The sequence below is a fragment of the Peromyscus maniculatus genome, chromosome X (genome assembly GCF_049852395.1).
Source record: "Peromyscus maniculatus bairdii isolate BWxNUB_F1_BW_parent chromosome X, HU_Pman_BW_mat_3.1, whole genome shotgun sequence".
NCBI classification, from domain to species: Eukaryota; Metazoa; Chordata; class Mammalia; order Rodentia; family Cricetidae; genus Peromyscus; species Peromyscus maniculatus.
The window spans coordinates 141,084,371-141,104,090 of record NC_134875.1 but is presented as its reverse complement, the minus strand read 5'-3'; the positions used below and the strand labels follow the sequence as shown (position 1 = coordinate 141,104,090).

The following is a 19,720-nucleotide window of genomic DNA, read 5'->3' as shown; positions in this document are numbered from 1 at the left end:
TTCTTTCCATCAGCATTAACAGAACAACAGATCAAATTCCATCACAGAACTCCTGAGACATTCTCATCCCTTTCTGAGACATTTCCAATAAGTCCTGCAGTTTCCCCCAAGAAGCAGCCACTCAAACTTACATTAATAAACTATGGAGCTTTTGTGGTGAGGTGGGCCGAAAGGCAGGGAACTTGGAATCTGGGAGTGGCAAAGAGAAATACGTTATCCATCCACTAAACACACTGTCAAGAGCACAGGAAAAAAACAACAACAAAAGAAATTACTTTTGTCAATAACATCATTTATCAGGGAGCACTAAAAAATCACTGACTCTTTGCAGTTAAAGTTTTTTTTTGTTTTTGTTTTTTTTTTGTTTTTTGTTTTTTAATCTAGTACGTTAGTCTAAAAATAGAATAAAATAAAAGGTAGGAGGAAAGTCCCTTCTGGGAAGTAATTAAAATGAATTCATCAGATCTGGCAGGGGTATGAGAGATTAATAAAATCTGAAATATTTAACTTGCTTCATTTACATGAAAATTCACTAGCCATTATTTACTACCAACACAGACAAAAAAGTCATCTATAAAAGTACAGGGACAATGTCAAAAGCTGAAATGGGCACCCCAGCATAGGGGATGTTTAATTTTGCTTTCAACTTAGAAAAGATGATTTTTTTTAAAAAGTGACATTTTCTTAGAACATCAAAATATCCTCAGCCAATACTGAAGATAATCAGCACTAAAAGGGAACAGGTGCACTGAGCTATCTGTACCAGCAGACTACATCAATAAGAAAAGAGAACATTACAAAAGAAGCAGCCGAAGTGATGGGAAGGAGGACAGGGGGACACACAATGGAAGAGTGAAAACTTACCCCCCAAAACCCCAAGAATATTTAGGAAATACGCATCTGAAAGTGAAGAAGTATAATGACGAAACCTTTAGTAGAATTAGACTAACTACTTTAAACTGTGGTCTACTTGTACTGTCATTTCAAAGGGTGGGGCGGCTAGAGGCTGAAAGGGTGGCACTGTACACCCACAGGGGCCTTCTAAGGTTTCAAAGGACTGAATCATCAGACCCAAAGGGCTACTCTCATTCCTTCTATCCTACAGAAGCATTTTCGCATGCCCTCCTCCTAATACCTTGTATTTTTTTTTCCGTGATGAAAATAATAGGGTAACTTGGCCAACAATGTCAGAAAATCCAGATGGAGGCAAAAACGAAGTGTCCCTAGCCAAAGACAGTGCCATTTCTTGGGCTTCAGTTTACCTGAAGTCCTACCCACATACAATGAACACGATGAAAATGAACAGAAGTCTGTCCGGACTGGTCACTTCAAAAAGGTAGGAGGCACAGGCTGAGCCAAAGTCACAAGGCAGAAGAACGGCAGGACTTTGGGGATCAGTGGCCATACAAAACCAGGTTTGGGGTGGCTTTTGCTGTGTCCCTACAAAGTAAAGCAGTCATTTCGGGGGTTCCCAACATGACTTTGTCCAGTAATAATCAGAAGTAGATCCTCAAATGGGTCCAGGAAAGGTCTGCAATTTGTCTTCCAATTAGAAAACGTTCATTTCTCAGCAATGAACCCTGGTTTTCCTGGCTTTTAAATCGTGTGTTTTGGGAGGTACACTGAAATCTAGGAACATGACCCTTTCTAGTTCTTTCTTGTAACTTCCCAAACCTCAAACACTGAATCAAGATAAAATCCAACGTTGGAAGTAAGCCACTTGTTTCGTCCTGGGCCTGGCTAGGGAGAAGCAGAGGTTGGTGGAAGGGGGGAAAAGCAAGTCTTTTGGCAAACTGGAATCATTTCTGTCAAAGCAGCAATTTTACCTCTCACGGTGAATGGCTACAAAATAAACGGTCGTGTTGGGAGAAGGGTGTGAGAGTTAACAATACTGTCCCCTGACTGTGTCAGACAGACTCACGATGCACACAAACAGCAACTGAAGATACTCTACCATTTAACTCCAAGTGCTTCCTATTCAATATTTGTCCATATATCTAACCATTCACTCACTCAGTGATTCTGGTTGCTTTTAGAGCTCCAAAGGATTCATCCTGTGGCTCAGAAGGTGATTCTAAGCCATCTACATTTTCTATGAAGTCCTTCCCTTACTGGATATAAAAGTCCTAACCTTCAAGGTATTGTGAAAGGATGAGCAGATCCAAGATCAGAAAGGGGACCAAATTAGGGGAGCTCATTTCAAAGAGGAAGTGTATACTTTTTCTTGTTATATACAGCCAGGTACATAATCTTGCCACCTATATTAGGTTTATTTAAGAAATGTCTGGGCAAGGGGCAAGGCATACCTGGACTCCTGTCCCCTGAAAATTGTCAGTTTTCTTAAACTGGGCTAGACTCATGTCTAAAACACCGAGACATTTTAGTTTCTTGAGACAGAATGGGCAGGTAGCAAACATAGCCTTCTGGTTGTCTGGAAAAAAATCACCAAGGATCTGTTGTAGGTTAAGATGCATGGTTGTTTTTTTCCCCCAAAGAGAGAACCCTGCTAGGAGTCTAGTCAGTTATATTCTTGTAGAAACGATATTTCTTGGGCAAGAATATCAAAGTCCAAAAGGAGATGTGTGTGGCTAGAAGCCTCAATTCCTGAATGAAGATACACTACTAGTTTGTTACAAGCCATGTTTCCAGCCCTTGTATTTTGGCTGCCCAAAATGAGGGAAACTGGAAATCAAGGTTTTCTTAAGATTATCTCCAGCAAGGAGGAAGAGCCTTTTTATCCTGGGCAGATCTTGGCCTCACAGGGACTGAGAGTCTCTTATAGAATCCTTCTCAAATCCCAGGCCAAGTCCTCTGACATCTTCCTTGCAAAGCAAATGAAAAGATCCTGTAGTCAAAATGTCAATGAGTAAATGAAACGATCTAGCATGTAAAATCAAATTGTCCAATTTCCTCACATCTCCCCACCCCATCGTTCCCGTGCTAGTTTTCCCTCCTTAGATTCATGTCAATCAATTCTTGCCTGAAGCCAATTTGATCCTGGAGTTCCACAAGAAATTTCTTCCAAATTGGCCCTTTCAAATGGTAACCACTTCCTATTCCTTTTCCATCTCCAAACCTCCATAAAAATGTGCAACTCTTCCCAATCCCATTGCAACCTCCTGTTCTCACCATATGGGATGTGAGGGCTCTGTTCAAAGTGAAGTATTGGTTGTTCTGAACAGGCAATCTCTGGAAAGTACTTTGTGTCTGATTTAGAGTAGCCCATCTTCTCGTAAGTGTGATAGGCTGTGACTTAGCAAGGATTTCAGATTTAAAGTATGGTCTTTGAAACCCACCATTCCATAGCAGTGGAAGCATTTCTGGGAAATTCAGTAAATCTTCTGGAACTTTACCATGTATGTATGTGTATATATATCTGTATACACACATTTATATATATAAAATATGTATAGATAAATAGATCTGTCTCTTATATAAAGGGTATGTGTATGCATATAGATACACACGTTCATATATACACCCACACACACACCTATACACATGTACACACACATAGAGTCTTTTGAGTCCCTTTTGTACTCAGTTTCTAACATTGATTCCCACCCTTTTAGAGTGTGGGCAGCAGATAGTGGGTGAACTGCACCATAGCTTCTATTTTATAAACAATGCACTGGTTGGGAGGCAGGAAAAATCTGCCCAGTACTTTTCTGACTCACTTGAATCTCCCAGTACAAAGGCCATTGTAGTTTTTTTTTTAAAGTATATAAAATAAAAAATTAAATAAAATAACCCAAAGCAACACTGTCTACTTCCCTGAAAACGTCTACCTATCTGATTGTCAGGCCAGAGCTAGAGGTGGTACACAAGATCCTGGGGCAGGCGAGTTAGGGAAAGAGAAAGGAGGAGACTGGCTAGGTGCCGAGCTTCCATCACCTTAAAGACAAAAGCTCAGGAAGCCCTGGGCAGCTTACCTTCAAGCCCTCGCTGATCATTTGAGTTTATAAATGAGTATCACATTCAATACTCAGAAAACCAAAGCCAGACCGTTCCCATCGTACTTCCGGGATAACATCTGCTTTCTGGTAGCCACTGCCTCTCTAGACTTCCAGGAAATAGAAGGAAATACTGGTGCTATGGATTTGAGAATCTGAGTTTAGTCTTGTTGCTAGTCATCTTTAAGCAGAAATCTCCCAGGCTCTAAGTCTGGAGCTAGAGAAGATAGGGAAGTAAAGATGGATATAATAAATATGTATTCCCTTCAAATCCTGGCTAAAACTAGGGGAAACATTTCTATCCTCCTCTAACTTGGGCCTAGAATCAGAAAAGTATAGTTTTCTCCTCTCCCTGACAAGTGAAGCTGGCTTCAGTTTGTCATTCCTCTTTCTGCTGGGCCACAGTTTCTAGCTCTTGCTCCTGCACAGGGTTCTTCTCTCCATTCTTCACGGGGAGGCAGTGGTCGTCATTATTACACACGGTACTGTCTTTGGATAAGGCGCATTGTGATGGAGCTGGAAGATGATCACTCTTCTCTTCCATAATCAATGTGCTGTTGTTTCCATTCACCTGGGAGCGGGCCCGACCTGGATGAAGCTCCACGGACTTAGAAATTCCATCTGCAGAGCCCTGTCAAAAACAAGAGGTACTTGGTGGAAATGGTAATCCCAAACCGCCTGGGCTTCCCCAAGCATGTTCATAAGTTAGCCTGAGAAATTCTTCAGAAACAGCAGGAAGCCTAAAGGTCATCCTAAGAACATCAAGAGCAGTGATGATACAATGACGCCACAAGTGCCACTCACATAGCTTTAAAGCGTATTTTTCTAATACTTAGAGTGACTGAAATAGTATATACTATCATGCTCCATTTACTGATGAGGAAGCGGAGGCACAGGAAAGTTAAAATAACTTGCTTAAGATAGACAGTGGTGCAGCCAGGAATCTATTTTAGGTGGGTCAGCCTCTACATGCTCGCCTGTCAGACAACACGGACTAAATACTGATAACCAGAAGAGCAAATTACAAGTAAAGAGAAAAACAATGGGGAGGACTCAGAAGATCTACTGCAATATCTCACAGTTTTAAAACGGATACTCTGCTGTTGGAAATGACATGAACTGCGTGAGCCTGCAGCATAATGCTGACTTTCCGTGACTGTTACTAGAAATAGTCATGTTACTAGGAAAAGTGACAGCTTCTGGTTACTATGTGGTTAGGCAGCTCATATATTCTGCAGTTCATTTTATGGATAAGACAACAGAAGCTCGAACAAAGCAAAATGATGTACCAAGGTCCCTTGCACGCCTAGGCCTTACTTTATAATGAGATATAATAGATGCTCATAACTGTTGAATTTTGGTCAATTATAAATAACTAATTTTTACTAATTGCTTTTTATATTCTAGGGTCTATGATAAATTCTTTACAGATATCATCTTATTTAATCCTTATACTCCAGTAATTTTCTCATTTTACAAATCAGGGAAATATGGAACAAGTTGTCCAAGATTATAGAATTGAAAGGGCAGAACTTGATGCAAAATTAAATCACTTTGCTCCAAAGTCTGTACAACACAGTGTTTGATCACAGACCCTATAGATGCCTTTTCCTTCCCCCCGAAAATCAGGTCAGAGCCCCCCGGGGCTCTCCTTTGGAGTACAGTTGAGAAAGCATGCTCCACTGTGGCCTTGAGGCTCCTCTCCTGGCACCTGGCACCTAAGTTGATGATCCTATCTGTAGGCCAGGCCAGGTTAGGGCACTTGGTATGAATGAAGCTTGCCTACACTCCTGAAAACACTCTAAGAATCAGAACCCCCTTTGTGTTCCAGGTTTGAAAGGAAACCTCCCCTCATCAGTCTCTCTTTGTCTCCTCCCCTTTTCAAGGCCCTATTATGGCTGCCTTTGGCCAGCATGGTATGTCTTCCAATAAAGCTCATCTTTGGAGCTGAAGTCCCATTTTCCCTTCCAGGGCCCCATTGTCTAATAAAGCTCCCCTGAACAGCAGTCTCATCTCAGCTCCTTTCCATGAACCTGCCATCTCTCTTTAGGAGTTACACCACACAGGGGCTACTAGGAAGTGTTGCCTAAGAATCTGAAAATACAGTGGAATTAGTAAAAAAAATCTACCCAATGGGTGGAACTTGTCATCTGATGGATTCAACAAAAAAGGAATAGTGACTTAAGGATTTAAAAACATGTAACACCAAGCCCTAGGAATTAACTTAGGAAGATAGAGCTATTGTATATGAGCATTATATAAGCTGGAACAATTAGTTACTGGAGGACTCATGAAGAGCAGAGCTGTGGAATATTACTTTAACTATGTAAAGATAGATGTGTTGCATTTGTTTCACCTTGCTGCCTAAGGTACCTGAGGGGGTCTAATAAAATGCTCAACAGTCAACAGGTAGGCAGGAGAGGGGCAGGCGGGACTAGTGGGCAGAGGGAATAAGCAGAAGGAGAAATTTAGGTTTGGAGGTGAGAGAACAAGGAAATGCCTGGGGCCAGGCAGCCAGGCAACCGCCAGGCAGCCAGACACAGGAAGCAGGGAAGTAGGACATATAGAAGGAAAGAAAGGTAAAAACCCCAAGGCAAAACACAGACGAAGGGGAAATAGGTTAACTTAAATTATAAGAGCTAGCTAGAAATGAGCATGAGCTAAGGCCGAGCATTCGTAACCAATAAGCCTCCATGTCATGATTTGGGGCTGGTGGTCCGAGAAAGGAAAATCAGCAAGGCTGTCAAGAGGGCCGACAGCAGTTGTGTCCAAAGAAGGTGCGTTAAGTAGGAATGAAGTTCATGTACGCATTTCTATGGCCATCTTACCTCTAGAGAAGGTAGTAGTGGCTGAAGTACTCTGAGCTAGAAGATTCCTTAACACCCTTGGCTTCTCCCTCTCATGAAATAGAACAGTGTGGACTTCCTTTGTTCCTACAACAATTTAATGAGCTACTCCATGTAAAACACTTAGAGTCTGGCATGCTCTAGAAACTCAATATATGGGCTACATGGCAAGAGCCCATTTCAAACCCCCAGCCTCTACCCCCCAAACCAAAGGAGAACTAAATAAATAGTAACTAACTTCACTGTTTCTGTTTCATGCCCCCAAACAAATTACTGATACCATGACTTGCCCTTTCAGAAATCAAGTTCTGGTAATAATGGTTCGGAGCATGTGCACTTGAGTCAGCAAAACCTGGCTTGGTTCTGATTCTGGCTCTAGCAATCAGAATTGCTCCATTGCAGTGGACTCCATATAGTATAGGACTTTGGAGTCAGCTGGCTCAAGATGGAATGTCAATTCTGAAAACTGACTCGATTGATACATTGAAGTGAGATACTGTCTCCCCTCTAAGCCTCAGGTTTTTCTGAAAGTGGGAAGTAGTAAACACCCCACAAGGTACTCATGTGGTTTCAATGACTTCATGTGGTAAACATGAGTGGCAAAGAGTATGTGTGCAATGTGTCATCTTAAGTATTCCTTCTTATCATAAATCAGTACTTGGTTCTCATTCATTTGCCACTCACTCTGGATAGATCCACATGGCTATTTCTGTGATCTTGTTAGTATGAGTCAATCACAGAATATTCTTTACATACTAAAAATAGAAGGTTTTTCACACTGCATGCTACTACTTTATGGGTGTCTTGTCTTCTTGGGTGACTACTTTTCCTTCTACATGCAACACTTTCTATCTTATTGACCAGTTTCTGGAGGAACTGAGAAACTTCAAAACATTCCCAAAGTTACTGTTCTGTGGTTTTGGAGTGCATTATAGAATGCTTTGTGTGTAGGCAGGGGTTAGTATTCTAGTTCCATTTTTGGTTTAAAATAATACCAAACCAAACATTAAATAGTTGGTTTATTTATTTATGGTATTTATTGCAAGACAGGGTCTCATTATGTAGCTCTGGCTGTCCTGGAGCTCACTCTGTAGACTAGGCTGGCCTTGAACTTACAGAGATCCACCTGCCTCAGCCTCACAAATTCTCAGATTAAAGGCGTATGCCATTATGCCTAGCTAATAGTTGGATTTATTATTGATACAGTGAAGGATGATGGTATACAGGAGAACAGATTTTGGATTAATATCTGATGACATCTTGGCATGGTGGCACAAGCCTTTAATCCCAGCAGTCAGGATGCAGATGCAGGTGGATCTCTGTGATGCCAGCCTGGTCTACACAGAGAGTTCTAGGTCAGCTAGGGCTACTACATAGTGAGACTGTTTCAAAGAAAGAAAGAGAGAAGAAGACAGGAGAGGAGCGAAGTGGAAAGGGACAAAGAAAGACAACTGATCTCTACCTCCGGCCTCCACACACATATGTATTACTCATTCATACCTAACACACATGTGCACATACATACACAAGTAAAAGCTGGTGATGTATCTCAGTGAGTATTTGCCTAGCATGTGCAAGACCCTGGGTTTAATTTCTAGGAACACACACACACACACACACACACACACACACACACACACACACACTAGAATAGTAATGGCTCCATCTCCCATAAGGCAAAAGTCAAATGTTCTAAGCACCTCTGTTGGGCCCGCAAAGCTCAGACAGGCTGCAGACAAACTAGTTGTTAGTGTTACTCTGGTCCCTTCTGGCTGGATGCAGCACACACTACACTAGGCACAGGTCTTCAGGACATTGTACCTGGTTTCTATTGTGTGGCCTTTCATTCAGAAAAAAAGGGAAGAGCCTCTGCAGCCCTGTGGGAACAATTTAGGGTGACAAACGCTTACTGGGAAGTAGGCACTGAGATCAAATGGCTGTAAAAGACATGAGACCTACGCCCCCCAAGACGGCTCAGTTTTCCATGCCTCGCACAATCTCTTATAATTTAACCAAAAGGGGCAAATGGTGTCAAACCAGCTTGACACTCTCAAAAGAGATACTTACTTGTTTATTTCCTTTTTTGTGACCTTTGGATCCTCTACCAGCCTGTTCTTTTCCATGCCTTTAGCAAGAGGGAGAAAAGTGACCATGAGAACATGTAAAGCCCAAATCCCATCTTTGCTGGGTTAACTACTCATCTCGAGGAAGCAGTTTAGTCTTGTAAACTTAGATGACTCTCTTTAGTACTGCTCCTGCAAACCTCTCCTCCTATCATTTCTATGCTGCACTGAATTATTGTGTATTTCTTGTCTTCTAGCATAATTTTTAATTTTTTTTTAAACAAAAGTAGGGCATTTGTTACACATTTGATGAGCCAGAGTTACAGCTGATTTCAAGTATGGAAAGTTGATTCATACCTCTTACCTTCACAGAAGGACTCAATAGCTGAGCATTTTCCTAAATGTACCAGGACTGACCCTAGCTCATAGCAACCTATTCAAGTACATACCCCTTTCCTGGCCCACCGACAGAAACCACTTGCATGCCAAAGGATCCTCGACTTCTAGAAGATCTGCTGCCAGCCCACTGGCCCACCACCATGCCAGCAATTTCCAGTTTTCCGCCTTGGGGTGGGATTGGATGGAGACCTGCGGATTGAAGAAGAGCAGTGGTGAACGGCAAGTGCAAGACAGGGCAGGAGCTGGAAGAAAAGAACTAGACAATCTACCTCTTCCTCTCGGATAAGACTGTGATAACGAGGGAAGCAAGGACAGAGGAGGGAGTGAAGGTCTCGATAGCCACGTTAATAACTGGGGTCTAAGTCATCTTTTTTTTCAACTGCATAGCCTGCCAAATAATAGGAATTTGTTTAAAAAATGCTTTTGCCGGCCCCAGATACATTTTTCCATTTTTAAAAAATCCAGAATTTCCATATATGCATATGTGTTTTGTTCAATCCTTTCACCCCATTCCTTTCCACTGTAAGTCATCACTTATCCTTCTCATCACCTTTCTCTTTCAACTTCACCTTCTTTAAAAAAAACCAAACCACTGAATCCACTTAGTGCTGCAAGCATGTGAATGGGTGGAGGGCCATGTACCGGAGCATGGGAAGCTTCTGAGGCCACATCCCTGAAGAAAACTGACTCTTCCTCCTCCAGGAGCTATTGGTTGCCAACAACCACTCAGCTGGATGGACCTCATGGCCCCTTCCCCGGTCCATGCGGGGATTTTTGCCTAGCTTGATCCTGTGAAGGTCATGGGCATGCAATCATAGCCACTGTGAGTTCATGTGTGCAATAGCCCTGTCATGTCCAGAAAACAGTATTTCACAGCAGTCACTCACAATCTTTCTGTTCCCTCTTCTGCAATGACTCCTAAGACTTGGGGAAAGAGAGCACGATATAAATGTCCCAGTTAGGGCTGAGAACTGGGCATTGTCTTATTCTTTCACACTGACTAGTCGTGGGTCTCTGTATTAGTTTCTATCTACTGCAAATAGAAGCTTCTCTGATGAGGGTTGGCAGATGCACTAACCTATAGATGTAAAGATAAGTACTCATGGAGCAGTTTAACCTATGTCCATTTGGAAGAATAATAGTAGTAAGTAAATCCAGTCAGAAAGTAGTTGGTTACTCCCACAATATCCTGCCGAGCCAGTCACTATTTTAGCTTACAGGGGTCATAGCTGGGTAAGACTGCTGATTCCTCTTCTCGCCCAGCAGTCTGCATAGCATCTTCCAGCACTATGAAGACAGCTAGGAGAGATGAAGCTTTCAAGTTGGTACTGGTTTAATTTCTGCATGTGCTATGACTCAAGTATGTGGTATGTTGAGTAAAAGGGTCTGGGTAACCAAAATCAACAGCAATACCTTGCATTGTTTTGGGACTCCAGGGGACCCCACTGACCAACAACATGTAAAGAAGTGACCCAAATCTGGCAACGCACTTCTTGTTGGCTAGCCTATGTTGGATAGTTGTTGTATGAGAGAGGAATTACTCCCCAATTATAGGGTAACTCCACTTAAACTCTTTTTTATACATGTATATGTTTTTAGGAAACTTCTATAGTAGTGGGTTTCCATAAGGCTTTGTCAAAGGCTTTAGTGTTAGTTATCCTTCTCCATACCTTCTCTTCTCTGCCCTCAAATGAATTCTTAAAATGTACTTATTAGAAAATTCTAGGTCAAATCCACTTTCCATACAAATGTGCCTCATTATACAATCAAGGATTAGCCAGATGAGTAAACTATATGAAAATATATATATATATAAAATTAAAAAGCTAAGACTTGATGATGATCATGGTGCATAGCCCCAATCCCAGCACTCAGGAGACAGGAGCAGGAAGATTGCAACAAGTTAATGCTGGTCTGGTTAGAAGAGTGTGGCAGTTTGAATATGAAATATGCCCCACAGGTTTCTATGTTTCAACAGTCAGTCCTCAAATGGCAGTGCTTTTGGGGAGGTTGTGGGGCCTTTAGGAGGTTGACCTTATTTGGGGGATGTGTGCTACTGGGGGGTTAGGCTTTGAGGGTTGTAACTGGCCCCATTTCTGGCCTGAGTTCTCTGCTTCCAGATTCACAAAGATCAACAAACATAAAGAAAACAGGGCTGGAGAGATGGCTCAGAAGTTAAGAGCACTGGCTGTTCTTCCAGAGGTCCTGAGTTCAACTCCCAGCAACTGCATGGTGGCTCATAGCCATCTGTAATGAGATCTGGCGCCCTCTTCTGGCATACCGGCATACATGCAGGCAGACACTGTATACATAATAAATAAATCTTAAAACAAAAACAAAAGAAAACAAACCAGCCCACAAGCCTTCCTTGCCATGATATACAGTATTTCTTTAAAACATTAGTTAAAATCTCCCTGTCCTGTTAGGTATTTGGTCACAACCACAAGGATAGCAACAAAAATGAACCATAACAGTTATAAAAACCAGGAACAATTCAAGACAAGATGACATGATTACCTCCTGAAGACAGGAGATTGCAATTGTGTGTGCGTTCATGAACACGGTTGAATTTCATAAGGTAGCAAGAAAGTTCTAGCTGGGCATGGTGACACATGCCTGTAATCCCAGCACTTAGAAGTTAAAGACAATAGGATCAGGAATTCAAGGCCACCTAGGCTACATGACACTCTGTGTCAAAAAAAAAATCACTAAAATAACAATGAATTGGGAGTTCTGGTAAGGTCTTTTAGCACATGGAATCCAGAGGTCAAGAACACTTTACACACTTAGCCTCTTGTTCTAGTTCCCTTTCTGTTGCTGTAATAAAATACCCTGAAAAAAAAAACTGTGGGAGAAAGAATACATTTTAGCTCACAGTTCCATCATAGCAGAGAAATCCAAGTGGCAAGAACTTAAAGCAGCTAGTCACACCACACCCACAGTCAAGAGCAGAGAGAATGTATGCATGCATGCTTAGCACTTGGGGAGTTTACTCTTATGCAGCCCAGGGCCCCAAACCAGGGAATGGTGCTGCCCAGTTTCAGGCTGGGTCTTCCTCATGCCAACTAAGGCAACCAAGACAATTATCCATAAACATACCTGTAGGTCAACCTAATCTAGACAGTTCCACATTGAGACTCTCTTCCCAGTTCTAGGTTGCATTAGGTTGACAGTTAAAATCAGCCATCATATGCCTGGTGCTGGTAGCACATGGCTTTAATCCCAGCACTCAGGAGGCAGAGGCAGGCAGATCTCTGAGTTAGAGTCCAGCCTGGTCTACAAAGTGAGTTCTAGGATAGCCAGAGTTGTTACATAGAAAAACCATGTTTTGAAAAACCAAAAAAGCAAAACAAATAAAAATAACCCCAAAAAGCCATCATAATCTTTATATGAAAGTGAGATCCTAAGGGTTTACTACTTTTTTTTTTTTTTTTTGAGACAGGTTTTCTCTATGTAGCCCTAGCTGTCCTGGAATTCACTCTGTAGACTAGGCTGGCCTTGAACTCAGAGATCCACCTGACTCTGCCTCCCAAGTGATCTGATTAAAATTCTGTACCACCAACATCCAGCTGCACTTGGTGATTTTTATCGTGTCCTTTCAGAAAGGCAGGAAGCACAGGCAGGAGGCTTCTGTGATCCATCACTAGTTTAGGCAATGGTAAGAATTTCCCAAGAACTTGGCCTTAATTAAGGCATCTTCTGAGAAACACACAATACAGTCAACACACACACACACACACACACACACACACACACACACACACACACAACAGAGATCAGTTAAGTCAGCTTAAAGAGATGGAATGGTTGGTTCCTTAGTCTGTAAGACTTGACTACACAGGGGCCTTGTAGGTGGAGTTTTCCTGTCCTGGGAGCTGCTTCCAAATTACCACATGAGACTTATATTAATTGTAAATGCTCAGCCAATAGCTCAGGCTTATTACTAACTAGCTCTTATATTTTAAGTTAACCCATATTCCTTATTCACACTCTGCCATGTGGCAGTACCTTCATTAGCATAGCACATTCATCCTCTGCTTCCTCTGCATTTAGCTGGTGACCCCTGACTCTGTTCTTCCTCTTCCCATCATTCTTAGTTTGGCTTTCCCACCTTTCTGCCCAGCTACCCACCTGTCAGCTTTTTATTAACCAATGAGAATAATACATATTCATAGTGTCGAAAAGGATTGTTCCACAGCAGGGCCTGACTTCCATACTGCTCATGTAAGCCTACCCTTGAGCTAAATATAACTGCTGAGTTTTGTGACCCTAAAAGACTAAGTTCAACTTCCAGCTTTATTGTTTTAAAATGGAGGTACAACACACAATACACATGTTCAACAGCAAAGATACACTCACCTGATGACAGATTCTTGCTATTTCATGTTAAAATATCCCTATTGAAATACCCTGGTTCAGAACTGGGGATGCATGTAGCTCAGAGGTAGAATGCCTGCCCAGAATATTTAAAATCCTGGGTTTGGTACACACACACACACACACACACACACACACACACACACACACACACACACAGCCGTGTTTCACCAGAAGCAGGTTATTTAATATATCAAGATTTTAGCTGCCTGAATCATGCTTGTGTATTCCTTATTAGGCAGAAGCTTGGGAGTCACCATAATTTATATATACATGTATGTCCTTGTTTTCTCTACTAAGATGTAATTCTTTGGGGTGTGTGGGTGATAAGATTTCTTTCCATGCTTTTGGAGCTGAAGGTAGGCAGTGTATCAGGTCTACCTCTAGAGTGAATACAGCTACATCAAGCAACTGTCATATTCCAGTACTGGGATGTACTTCCAATGCTTTCCACAAACACCTTCCTGCAACTGCTCATAAGGAACGGATGAACTAACAGCAACCACAAAGATCCAGTTCATATAAATTACAACTATCAAAATAAAGAAATGACAAGTGACTCTTGGTTTTGCATCAGTCCAGACCACATGAGTTTGGATGATGAGAATTAATCACTGAGAACTGACCACCTCTTTTGAGAATGGTCTTGGATTTCAATGGACTTTCTTCCCCAGGATACACTGATAGTTACATTTGAAACTATTATACCACAGCATGGAATTCAAACAAAGCAAGGGATACATTAGACAGCTGAGTCAGTAACTGGCAGTGAACTGGATGGTCTATAATGAAATAAATTAGATGACACCTCATTCTTAAGTACTGACCTGCAAATCCCCGACTCCTTGCTTGAGGGGGAGGTGGAAATGAGCCCATGGCTCTGGAATAAAGAGAAACAGGATAGAGAGAGGGCACCATGGGAGGCACAAACGTAGGTGACGGAAGTAGAGCAGAAGGTGGTGGATGATTCATGTTGACGCCTTCAAGGATACTCTGCCTCATCTTCTCCACTTTGCTTGCCAGGTCAGCCTTCAAATGAGGAAGAGAACTGGTATTGTTCTGAACTTGCCCCATGTTTCACATATAGTATTGAACACTCTAGGCACATTCTCATAATTCTATTCCCATTATGGGAATTGAGCCCAGAGTGAAAGGCTTCTAGACTCCTGCCTCAGGAAACCCATTTAGCATCAAAGCACCCACTCTTCACAAGATACCTACAATACCAGAAGATTAGTTCTGCCCAGCAACTTGTGAGGAACATTATCTATGGGGATGACAACAAATAGAGCAATAAGGAATCAGGAAATGGTTGACTGCATGGCCAACAACTGACTAGGTTATTCTTTTAAGGGGGAGGTAACAAAATCAGGTAACAGAGGAAAGAAAAAACAGACCTCTCCCATACTCAGTACTGGAGGCCCTTAGCTCTGATGAGTGTATGGGCTGTGAAATATTAGTTTAAGATGTGTTATATTCATTTATGCTGTGGAATATTTTAATGATACAATGATGTGCTGCATTTGTTTAACTCTGTAAAGCTGTGTTACTTTGTGTTACTTTGCCTGTCTAAAACACCTGATTGGTCTAATAAAGAGTTGAACGGCCAACAGCCAGGCAGGAGAGGGATAGGCAGGGCTGCCAGGCAGACAGAATAAAGAGGAGGAGAAATCTTGGTTTGAAAAAAAGAGGAGCAAGAAAAGGAGGAGAGGAGGATGCCAGGGGCCAGCCACCCAGCCACCCAGCCAGCCACCGAGTAAGACAGAAAGAAAGAGATATAGAATAAAGAAAGGTAAAAAGCCCAGAGGCAAAACATAGTTAAAGAGAAACGGGATAATTTAAGGTAGAAAAGCTGGCTAGAAACAATCCAAGCTAAGGCCAGACATTCATAAGTAAGAATAAGTTTCCATGTATTTATTTGGGAGCTGGGTGTCAGGCCCCCAAAGAGCAAACCAAAAAACAAAACAACAAAACAAAAACTCAACTACAGGTGTGTGCATATACCTAGTCCCAGAGGTTGGTAAACTTCTGAACAAGGTAGGAAAGTAAATACTTTAGGCTTCATGGGCCACACTGTGTCTTCCACAACTACTCTTCTTTGCCATTCTAGCATGAAAGAAGTCACAGGTATGTAAAGGAATGAATGAGGCCATGTTCCAGGAAAATGCTATTGATAAAGGACAGGGGACAGGCTAGGAGTAGTTGGCTGGCCCTGCTCTAGTCCCTCAGCTTACTCCCCACTCGACAGATAAAATACTGAGTAAGGCTCCCTTTCCCTTGCTTTCTTCTCCCTTTCCCAAGGCTATATTGGAAAATCTACCCCTATTATCTACTTTCTGCTCTCTTCCATTCCTAACCTCCTTCCCCCCAAAATTCACCTAGAAAAGGGACTTGCAGTGTTTGTAAATAAGGGAAAATGAAATTCCAATAGTTCATGTGGAAATTCTGTGGAGAAGAAATACTCTCAGTAAGAAATAAGTCATACAAACTTTAAGCTTGGGGATAAAAACAACTTTCGGACACATACTTTTGTAACAGACATGTATTAGATTATAAGCTTTGGAGACCATGTTGATTCAATTTAGCTTGGCTCAGACACATTGGCTCACTTCTGCTCTCTACTGCCTAAATGTCTGAGCTCCTCCCCCCCCCCCGACCCCCCGGCATGCCTACTGACTGGTCCCTGTGACAGGTCAGGGGTATGGACTGTACCTGGCCATCACAGAGTTCAACCAGGGACACTCGCTCTCGGCCTGCTTTAATGAGCTTGCTCTGGAACAGCTTGCCATCAAAGTAAATCCAGGGGCAGCAGTGCTCCCAAGGGACTGGCTGGCCACACGCATCATTGGCAAACAGAGCTGTGTCGACCCCACTCATGAACAGGGCAGCAAGCTGGATCCCTCGAGCATCCAGTTTCTCAATCTGAAACCATCAGAGAAAAAAATTAAGAAATAAGAAAAAAGAAATGAAAAACTTTAAGTCTAAAACAATCTAAAATCTGTGGCCTCATATGATTGGTTGCAGTTAAAATGCAGATGCCCTAAAAATATTGTATAAAATTATCTTCAGGCTATATTTATAAGGTATATATGAATCATAAATGCACATCATAGTTAAGATTTGGGTCCTATCCTAGGATATCTCATTGTGTGTATGCAAATATTAAAAATCTGGAAAAAATCTCAAATTTGAAATATGTATGGTCATTTCTGTGCATTTCAGATAAGGGATACTTAACCTACATTGTCATTGGTAACATTATTATTGTTGTTGTTGTTTATTTATTATAATGTCATGTTGACTCTTCCAGCTAAATGAGACCATGTTGGGCTGGCAAGATGGTTCAGTGGTTAAAGGCATTTGCTGCCAAGACTGAGTTTGATCCCCAGGACCCACATGGTAGAAGGAAGAGAACCAACTCACTCAAATTGTCCTCTGACCTCCACACTCCTTTCATGGCACACATGTATCCCTCTGCACTATACCCTCAAATAAATAAAAATACATGTAAAATAGTTTTTAAAAAATGATCTTACTCTGAAACTCGGACTGATCTCACAGTCACAGTAATCCTCCTGCCTCGGTTTCCTAAGTACTTGAGCTACCATATAAATTGCCTTTCAGTAGTTATTTCAGTACACAAGTAGCTTTTTTTGGGGGGGGGGTTCAAGACAGGGTTTCTCTGTGTAGCTTTGCGCCTTTCCTGGATCTCGCTCTGTAGACCAGGCTGGCCTCAAACTCACAGAGATCCACCTGGCTCTGCCTCCTGAGTGCTGGGATTAAAAGCATACACCACCACTGCCTGGCACATAAGTAGCTCTTATGTCCACCTTTCCTTGAAATGATTTAGATCAGTGGTTCTCAATCTTCCTAATGCTGTGACCCTTTAATACAGTTCCTCATGTGGTGATGACTCCCAACCATAACATTATTTCATTGATACTCCATAACTGTAACTTTGTTACTATTATGAATTGTAAATATCTGATATGCAGGACATCTGACATGTGACACCAAAGAAGTCATGACCCACAAGTTGAGAACCTACAATTTAGAGGCTGCTCATTATTCTGTCCATCAAATTTGAAAATGTCAAAAAATGAAAACCAAAATAATATTCAATACTGATGACAGTGCAGTGAAATAAATGGGAAATCATATAAATGCTGAGGATAATTTGCAACTAAGTAACATAGATCAAGAAGTCTGAAAATATTCACATTTGTCAACTCAATCAGTTCTAGCCAGGTGATGGTATATGGACTTGGGAGACTGAGGCAGGAGGGCTACTGCAAGTTCAAGGCCAGTCTGGGCCAAGACAATATATCTTCTCTCAAACCAACCAGCCAACCAAACAAACAAACAAAAAAGAACCCCTTCTGCCCAGCATGATAGAGCTCAGATACAGTCCTGGGTACTCAAAAGGCTGAGGGGATAGGATCATCTGAACCTAGAAGCTGGAGTTGAGCCTAGGTAACACAGCAAGTTCCATTTCAGAAACAAAATGTTCCAAAGTCTGAAGCATTTTTGAGTGCTAACATGATGCCAAAATTGGAAAATTCAATACCTAGTCTCATGAGACAGGTTGCAGTCAAAATACAGGTACACTAAAACTGTTATACAGGATTATAGACTATATTCTAAGGAAATGTACATGTCAATAAAGATGTATGCATAAGCATGCAATTATCACATTATATATATTAAGGAAAACTAGAAATAATCTATACGGCTAACATCATAATAATTAAACGATACATCGATATGATAAAAAATTACTAAATTTTTAACATAAAGTAAATATGGACTATGATAAGTTAAAAAGAAAGTACAATACAGTTGTCTCTCAGTATTCTTGGGGTACTGGTTTCAGGACCCCTTGAAGATAACTAAATCAATGGATGCCCGAGTCGCTTATGGAAAATGGTATGTTTGTATATAGCCTACACAATCCTTCTATATGTTAAATTGGCTCTATACTTTATTATGAACAGATTTCATATTGTATTGTTGGCGAATAATGACAAGAAATAAAGTTAAGAGAAATCATTTGGAGCTTTAGAGATTTATTTTTTATTTTATGTGTATGAGTCTTTTGCCTGTATGTACACAAGTGTAGCACTTGTTTAAAGTGCCCTTGGAGGTCAGAAGAGGGCCGTGGATTCCCTAGAACTGAAGTTATAGATGGTTGTATGTTGTGGATATTAGGAACCAATCCTGCATCAGACTCTGCAAGAGAAATAAGTGCTTAGAGCCATCTCTCCAGACCCCGACCCATCGTTTCTTTTTCTTTTTCTTTTCTTTTTCCTTTTTTTTTGAGACAGGGTTTCTCTGTGTAATAGTCCTGGCTGTCCTGCTCAGTAGACCAGGCTAGCCTCAAACTCAGAGATCTTCCTGCCTCTGCCTTCCAAGTGCTGGGATTAAAGGCATGCTCCACCACCACACTCTATGTAGAGAGCAAGCTGACCTTGAACTCATGGGTGATCCTCTAGCCTCTGAACACTGATATTATAGGATTGTGCCATTATACCCAGCCAACGGGTGTAACTTTGAAAAATATTTTTTGTATGGAAAAACAGTTGACATAATTTATAGACAATATTCTAAATGCATAGGACAAGCATACAAAACACCACAATATTTGATCATTAGCACACTCCCCCTCCCCAGAATCAAAGAAAGATAACATCAAAAATTGATCATGATATGGAGCTGGATAGATATCTCTGCAGTTAAGAGCACTTGATATTTTACAGAGGACCCAGGTTCAATTCCCAGCACCCACAGGGAGGCTCACAATCATCTGTAACTCTGGTTCCAAGGGACCCAATGATCTCTTCTGATGTCTGTGGGCACTAGACATGCACACAGTGCACAAATACTCACACAGGCAAAACATTAATACACATAAATAAGTTAAAACTGATTGTAGTGGCTACTTAAGGCTGGCATATCAGATGGCTTAACAGAAAAGTTGGTGCATTTTCAAGTCCCCTTCTGGGTGTGATTTGGCACGAAGAGCTGCTCTGGGACCCAGGAATATATTTGCTACTAAAAGAATCATTCCTTGTCTTAGGTTGTT

At 41.5% G+C, this 19,720-nt stretch overlaps 1 protein-coding gene across 3 annotated transcripts in view; it reads right to left on the bottom strand.

Annotated features, from left to right (window-relative positions):
• Nucleotides 1–377: 377 nt before the first annotated feature.
• Fam120c (family with sequence similarity 120 member C) overlaps nt 378–19,720 on the bottom strand; it is a 131,513-nt gene continuing 112,170 nt past the window's right edge. For 2 of the 3 annotated variants that reach the window (XR_013048041.1, XM_006993977.4), the window contains 5 exons: nt 16,351–16,560; nt 14,466–14,667; nt 9,312–9,450; nt 8,867–8,924; nt 378–4,584 (listed from right to left, as the gene is read on the bottom strand). Coding sequence is in view for 2 of the 3 variants with exons in the window: in XM_006993977.4 (XP_006994039.1) it covers nt 4,333–4,584; nt 8,867–8,924; nt 9,312–9,450; nt 14,466–14,667; nt 16,351–16,560 (861 nt within the window). In the remaining variant the exon portion in view is untranslated. The remainder of the gene's footprint in view (nt 4,585–8,866; nt 8,925–9,311; nt 9,451–14,465; nt 14,668–16,350; nt 16,561–19,720) is intronic. The other variant, XM_015987493.3, reaches the window with a different exon arrangement.